The 7,184-nt window shown below is 63.8% G+C and overlaps 3 protein-coding genes across 3 annotated transcripts; 2 read left to right on the top strand and 1 right to left on the bottom strand.

The window, feature by feature from the left end:
- Positions 1-152: 152 nt before the first annotated feature.
- FA09DRAFT_329576 (hypothetical protein) lies at positions 153-1,324 on the top strand (the record flags this gene model as incomplete). Its single annotated transcript, XM_025742236.1, has 2 exons — positions 153-338; positions 1,014-1,324. Coding segments are annotated over 2 exons (282 nt in total), but the record flags the coding sequence as incomplete, so codon positions are not given.
- Positions 1,325-1,804: 480 nt separating this feature from the next.
- FA09DRAFT_345885 (hypothetical protein) lies at positions 1,805-5,125 on the top strand (the record flags this gene model as incomplete). Its single annotated transcript, XM_025744721.1, has 9 exons — positions 1,805-2,306; positions 2,386-2,753; positions 3,002-3,582; positions 3,675-3,854; positions 3,919-4,217; positions 4,300-4,333; positions 4,393-4,490; positions 4,581-4,651; positions 4,709-5,125. 9 exons carry the CDS (start codon positions 1,805-1,807, stop codon positions 4,919-4,921), a joined length of 2,346 nt encoding a protein of 781 aa, XP_025598802.1. The 3' UTR covers positions 4,922-5,125.
- A 14-nt stretch (positions 5,126-5,139) lies between these two features.
- FA09DRAFT_338380 (hypothetical protein) lies at positions 5,140-6,950 on the bottom strand (the record flags this gene model as incomplete). Its single annotated transcript, XM_025744098.1, has 8 exons — positions 5,140-5,272; positions 5,343-5,622; positions 5,686-5,808; positions 5,860-6,094; positions 6,311-6,588; positions 6,645-6,679; positions 6,736-6,750; positions 6,814-6,950. 8 exons carry the CDS (start codon positions 6,948-6,950, stop codon positions 5,140-5,142), a joined length of 1,236 nt encoding a protein of 411 aa, XP_025598801.1.
- Positions 6,951-7,184: the final 234 nt, after the last annotated feature.

Below are 7,184 nucleotides of genomic sequence, written 5' to 3'. Positions count from 1 at the left end.
GAGAGAGAGAGAGAGAGAGAGAGGGACGAACGAGTGTCGCGGGCTGTGCGCTTGCCTTGACGAGTGCGCCAATGCCCAATGCGGCCTACATGGCGTCGCTTTCTCTTTCTCGTGCCTCCTCATCACCTTACTCACCCTCCCTGCTTGGCAGCAACGGCAACAAGTACTACGAAGACCACACCGAAGTGCCCGGCCGGCATCGCTGGGTCGACTTTGCACAGCACGACGTGCATGTCTCGCAGATTGAGCCCGTGTGGCATGCCTGGCTGCACCATACTAAGACGGCGCCGCCTACGAACGACGAGGTGGTGCTGAACGCTAGACAGACGTGGGAGGCGGTGAGTGAGGGGAAGGATGTTGATGGGAGGAGGGGAGGGGGGGAGGGCAAGGCAGGCGCATAAGGGAGAGAAGGAACGCGTGGGCGTCCCTGCACTTGGGCGACGGACGATAGGCAAGAAGGGCAGTGCAGCCCTCGCATCGAGGGGGGTTGTGCGCGCGCAGCAGCAGCATGCATGTGCGAAGGGGTGTTTGTCTTTCCCATGCCGGGTTCAGGAGAGCGAGAGAGAGAGAGAGCGTGGGCTTTTTTTGCTCTCTCTATCTCTCTCTCTCGAGCGGGGCAAGGAAAAGGGAGGGGGGACAGAGTCGTGGCCATGCGGGACTGCATCGCTTTCAGGCGTTAGCTAGCTGTGCCCCCCTCGAGCGTTTCGAAAGGACAGCCGTCCCCCCCCCCCCCCCCCCCCCCCCCCCCCCCCCCCCCCCCCCCCGGGGGCACAAAGGGGGGGGGGGGGGGGGGGGGGGGGGGGGGGGGGGGGGGGAGGGGGAGGGGGCGTGCTTTCGCGCTGCGCTGGTGCAGAGGCAAAGCTTCGAGGTCTACTTCTTTTTCGGCTCGGCAGAGTGCGGTGCAGCAGGAGGGACCTTTGCCGCCCCGCTCGACACATGCGAAACATCGAAACTGACCCACCTCTCTCTCTCTCTCTCTCCCCCTCTACGCTCGATCTCGATCAACACAACAGCCGCCAAGCGAGTCGACGACGGGCACGCGCGCCGCGTTTCGCACGTACAACACTACGCGGCCCAAGATAGTGAGTGTACACTTTCTTGCCTTCTAGATCCTCTCTCGGGCGCCAAAGCCCCCCCCCCCACACACACATCTTCGGGAGCCGCGCACAAGACCCTGACGCTAACTCTCCGCCTCGCGCTTTTCGCGCGCACAGAACGCATGGGAGCCAAAGGTGGCTGCTCGTCAATAAGACGCTGCGCGACGCTCGACGCTCGACGCTTGACGTTGCGGCGCAAAGAGGGCGTGGCGTTTGTACTTTTGCCGTTTGATTCGTCTTGGCTGTTCAAATTGCGAAGATGCGTTTCCCACTGTGCCTGTGTCTGCTGTGTCGTTGCGTGATGATGCCACGGCAAGTGAGCGTGTGCACACGACTTACGGGATGCTCATGCGACTCACCTCTGTTTTGAATACGCTCCGTCGGCAGGTTCGCTGTGTTGTGGTCAAGAAAGCTCGGCAAGAAAGCTGTGCTTGCGTCACCAGGCAGCGCTCGGGAGCGGCGCGCGCCGTGAGGCATGAACTCGTCACGCCCGTCGTCGGTGCGCTTTGAGAGAGAGAGAGAGAGAGAGAGGCGATCAGTAGTAGTGCCGAGGAGCAAAAAGCGAGCAGGTCTGAAAGTGGAGACGAAGGAGAGTGAGAGGATGCAGAGTGTCCACAAATGCGAAGTGAGGGCCCCCGGCTCAGACGTGCCGGCGCCGGCGCGCGCGCGGAGATGTGCATTTCGGTGTTGCTGTGCCGCGCCCGCCGATGGCCGCGCCCTCCACTCTGACTCTGTCACTTCGGCGCTTTGTTTCCCTACCACCATCACCGCCGCCCTCATCTCACACTTACCATCGCTGCTCTCTGCCGCATCTCACGCGCAGCTACGCCTGCCTGCCGTCCGCCTTGTGCGCGGCCCCCGCCCCCGGGGCGCTCTCACCCACCTCTCTCCTCGCTCACGCCCTGCGCTCCGGCGCCGCGGGCCCCACTCGCGCGGCCATGACAGCCGCCTCCTCCATGCTACATCTCTCACGTCTCTCAGTCTACTTAGTAATCCACGGCGTCTGGTGCATCACTCCTCTCTCCTGGCTCTACCTCTTCCTCACCTTCTTTCGCGGCGCGCCTCTGCCTCTGCCAAAGCCACTGCACGCAGGCCTCGCAGCCTACTGCGCCCTCGAGGCGGCGTTTAGCCTCTACCATGCGTATCTGGTGCGGCAGGTGCAGCAGCCCGGGCCGCCGCCCGTGTATGGAAGGAGGTTTCTGCGCGGAGGTGAGTGTGTCCATGTCCTCTTCCCCCCTCTGCGCCCTCTTCGTCTGGTAACAGCTTTGCTCATGGACTGCACGCGCAGTGCTGATTCGCGCACTCGAGACGGGCATGAATGACTTTGCGCCATACGATGATGACGGCCATGTCTGCGCGCCCGAAGCCGACAGCAACAACAGCGGCAATGGCAGCGTGGTCACTCCTACCACTGCCTCTTCGACGGGCTCGACGGGCAGCAACATGCAACTGCGGCAGCGTCTGGCGCCTGTCGCTGCTTCCTCCTCCTCCTCGGCTGCGGGTACGGCGGCAGGCACTTCACAGCAGCTGCAGCCGCCGAAACGGCCGCACTTTCTCAAGCAGCACGCAAGACTAAGAGCAGCAAGCGTGCTGCCGAGCTTTGTGTTTGATCAGCCGTTGGAGGAGGAGGATGTGCGCGCTAGGAGGTTTCGTGATGTGAGTTTTCGAGCGTGAGAAGGGAGAGGGGGGGAGGGGGGGGAAGGTGGGTTCGAGAGGGGGCGGGGGGGCGGGGAGGCAGAATCGGAGGAAGGAAGGGGGGAGGGCCAGGCACGTAAAGTAAGGCGAACGAACGGGCTGGACAGCTCAGAGACACAGAGCGAGTAGCAGCGTTTTACATTCGTGTGCTCTCCATCAGGAGGTGTCGCCGCATAGCTCATTCTCCTTTGTGCTCTGCCCATCTCCAGGAGTTCGCGCTCTGGTTCCAAGCTCCGCGTTCGCACATCACTGCGCGCGATGCCGAGCGGTGGCTTTCCTGGGCCTTATTCGGTGTGGATCTCGAGGTAATCGAGGCCGAAGCCTCCTCTTCTTCTGCGCCTTCTTCCGCCGGCGTGCCGCTCTCTGCGCCCACGAGCGCCGGCGGACTGGCAGTGTGGCGCGACGCCGAGCCGATTGCTCGCAGTGGCAGTCCCATGCCGCCGCCTGCACGCGCATTCGCTCCTTCGCCGGCGCCGGGAAGCGACAGTTCGGCGCGGCGCAACAAGGCGCAACTGGCCGCTCGCGCGCGGGATGAAACGACAGCCGCATCGACATCGACAACGACGAGTCTGCCGGGTGAATGGGACCCCGTCTCCGAGTCCAGACTGGACCTCATCCTGTACTGCCGCGAACTCGTAGAGGCGAGACAAGGGTGTGCGTTCCCCAAACGAGCGCCGCACTGGGGAGCAGACGTGGGCACGGATGAGGAGGGCTTGAAGAGTGCACCCAAGTTGAAGAGCATGCGCTTGACGATGGATCGCGTGAGAGTTGATGGCCGACCCTTGGCTTCGTGAGTCTCCTGTTTTCCCCCCTCCTTCCTGCGCTTCTGCCAGCAGGGTTGAGAACTGAACCCTGATCCCCCCGTCTCGCATGTTCCCTTAGCTACCTCGCCACCAACGCCCTCTCCCGCCTGGCACTCATGGGCGCCGTACGGCGCGGCTTCAAGCATGAACGCGAGGGCAGAGTGGAGTATCTCATCTGGCGCCCCAAGGGCTGGAGTCGAGCCAAAGCCGAGAGCGGCGATTCGCGCTATCGGCCCATCGTCTTTTTGCACGGTCTCGGGTACGTTCGCCCTCGCCCCCGGTGCCCCACTCATGCTATCCCCTCGCTCACTTGGCCTCTCAAGTATCGGTCTAGCGCAATACGCCAACTTTCTCTATCGTCTCACCTCCTCTCCCGTGGCCTCGACGCATCCCATCCTCGTGCCGCTGTTCCCGCACACCAGCCAGGCGCTGTTTCACAAGCAGTTTCTTGCGCCCGTGGGACACCACGAGATGGTCGAGACGCTGCGCGGCATCATCCAGCACGAAGGCTGGCACCGCGTGGGCATCACCATCGTCAGCCACTCCATGGGCACCATCGTCGGCTCGTGGCTCATCAAAAGTCTCGGAGAGCTGGTGCGCAGATGCTGCATCGTCGATCCGGGTGCGTACACACACTGTCTCGTGGCACAGTCTCCCCCTGTGCGCGCTTCCAGAGGCTGACACCTTTCGCACTCTGCGTCCAGTCTGCTTCCAGCTCTGGGTCCCTCACGTCATCGAGTAAGTCCCTCTCTCGCCGCCCCCCCCCTCCCCTCTCTGCTCAACTCTGTCCTACCCAGCAACTTCCTCTACGGCAAGCCCAAGTCGCCCGTGCAAGCGCTGATGCGCTACTTTGTCGGGCGCGAACTGGGCACCGCACATGCTCTGCATCGACACTGTGCGTTTGTTTTGCGTGTCTGCCCTCACGCGGATCACTTTCGCTGGTGATACATGGGGCTCATCCCTCCCCCCGCCTGCGCCCCCGCAGTCGATTGGACCTCCAACATCCTCTGGCCCTCCGAGCTCGGTCCCAACCTCAAGTCAGCGCACCACGTCCGGGTCCGTCTCACCCCCCCCCCTCTTCTTTCCCCGCTGACTCACTCCTCCGCCTCGCAGGTCTATCTCTCCGAGCACGACGCCGTCCTCAACGCCGCCGCCAATCGGCGCTATCTGCGCTCGCACGGCATGCGAGACCTCGAAGACGGCGGCAACATCGTGCTTGCCAAAGGCGCCGCGCACGGCGAAACGCTCATGGCCAATGGGCCCTTCATGGATCAGATCCTCGAGTGGCTTGCGACGCCCGATCCAGACGACGAGGTGACGAATTAGCTCCGTGCACTTGCGCAGTGATGCGTGGCTCCTTGCCTCGCCTCCTCTTTCCCCCCTCTTTCTCTATAGACAGGGCACGTTTGTCCAGTGCCTCTCCCTTGCCCCCCTGCCCTGCCTCACTTCCATACGCCCCTCACGCACGATCCGTCCTAGTCAACAAGATAGAGCCTTCGTCTTCACGTCTCTTGCTCATTCTACCTTCCTCGCTCCCTGCTGCATCAGCGTCCTGCGTCTGCAGCAGCGCGCGTCTCCTGCCGTCGGCGCGCCGCCTCCTCGCGCAGCCGCTGCTCGACGCGCGCGTTGAGCGGCCACGCAATCGCCAGCCTGGACGGCGGATGGAATCGGTTCCAGCTGGTCGAAGTTAAAACGTCAGCTGTGGCCCTTTTCCCCCTCTCCCCCTTGAGACAGCCCATTGACGCACCCGAGAGCCGTGCGGACATTGTCGCGCCTCGAGCCGAGATCGTATGGCCGTTCATGCGGCAGCGTCGGAAGGACCACTCCCGTCTCGCCTGTGCCCGCCGAGCGTCCATCGTCGGGGAACGGCACCCAGAAGTGCGACACTGCCTCGATGCGCTGCGTTTGCAGCAGTGCATCGCTCGTGGTCGCTGCGGCAGCTGCCTGTCGATGCACGGCCTTGCGCCGCGCGACATCGATGCTCGTTTCGCCTCGGCCCAGCGCAAGGAGCGTGGAGGCCAGCAGCGCTGTCGGAGCTGAGGGCGTGAGCACAGCAGTCCGCTGATGGTGCATGCACATTGGGGACAGACCGAGGGCGATGGAGACCATGCCTGCGCCGCCTATGAACAGCAGCGGCAGTCGAGCGCCTGGCTGAGCAAGAGCGCTCGACAGCGAGTCGATCTCTTCACGTCCCGCCGGGTATATCCTCGCAGCTGCAATCGCGTCAGCACGTCTTCGCCAAATCAACAGGGCCTCGGACTCACCCCACATCCATCCGACAGCCCATCTCCAAATCGGGCCGCCGATCCAGCTGCGTCTGCGACTCCACCACTTCTCTCGCAGCACCTGCGATGCGCTCGCAAAGGAGGCTATTGCGCGCGCATGCCTCCAGGCGAGGGGAAGGAGGGGCAGATAGGCCCAGCTGAAGAGCACTGGGACGAGAGTGAGGAAGGAAAGGAACGGAAAGAGCGTGGAGAGCAGCGAGACATCTGCGTCGAACTGCGCGGGCAGCGTCAGTGAGTGGCCGAGCGGATGTGCAGCAAGACGCACCCAAGGGCAATGATGGTCCAGCCCTGGGCGACACGTGCGGCAATCACCACAGTGTCGAGTCCTGGGCGCAACGAGCTGATCAGCGAAGCGAATCGATACAGCCATTGGCACAGCTCACCGAGGCGCCTTCCATCTTCCGCCACACTTGTCGCGATAGCAGCGCACCAGCTCTCCCTCACGCGTGACCTCCGTCAAGTGCCGTCTCCACTCTTCGCCTCCGGGTGGCTCGCGCGGCGGCTCGGGCAGGTGCGTGCCTCTGAGCCATGCGAGGCCTGGCACGGCAGCGAGAAGACGCGCGGAGCGAGAAGGACGGGGTGCGCTGCGGCAATGCGCAAGGTAGATCTGGAGGTAGGCGCGCAGAGAGTAGAGGAAGAGAAGGTGCGAGGGCACGAGATGGAGTGCCATGCGCAGCGGCGAGTGCCGCGTCTTGAAGAGATGCAAATCTGAACAATAGAGACAGTGAGCACCCAGAGCTGTGCGGTCAAGCTGAAAGACTGACAGGAAAAGTCGTACACGACGAGGCGGTATGATGCGCTGAACGATGCATGGTCAGCGCGTGGCGCTGCTGCACGCTGCGCCAGACCACGTACGAGACATAGGCCAGCCTGTGCGAGAGCGCAGCGCATCAGCCTCCTCGCAGCAAGTTGTCAGAGCGCAGCCCGACGCACAGGATGCACGGCACCACCTTGCCCACGACGCCGTTGATGCGCAAGCGGCGCGGCCGTGGCACCTGCGGCGGGCTGGAGGACGTGCTCGCAGCCGCCTCTGCGCCGGGCCCTACGCCGGGTCCCGTGGCTGGCGTCATGGCCGCACTGCTTCGTCGGCGCACCTCTGCCTCTGCTGCCGGAGCGACGCTCGAGCTTGAGCTTGGAGGACCCATGCGAGAGAGCGCTGGCGCTGGCGCCTGGACGCGGACTTGCATTCGCTGGAGAGGATGTGGAGGGAAGCCAAGGTGCGCTGCACGCGCCTCGCGCGTGTCGTGTGGCTTGCTGCTCGAAGTCGCCGCGCCAAGCTCAAGGGCCAGGCCGTGGCACGGACC

This window comes from Tilletiopsis washingtonensis (assembly GCF_003144115.1).
Source record: "Tilletiopsis washingtonensis strain MCA 4186 unplaced genomic scaffold FA09scaffold_9, whole genome shotgun sequence".
Classification (NCBI taxonomy): domain Eukaryota; kingdom Fungi; phylum Basidiomycota; class Exobasidiomycetes; order Entylomatales; genus Tilletiopsis; species Tilletiopsis washingtonensis.
This window is presented reverse-complemented; position numbering and strand designations above follow the sequence as displayed.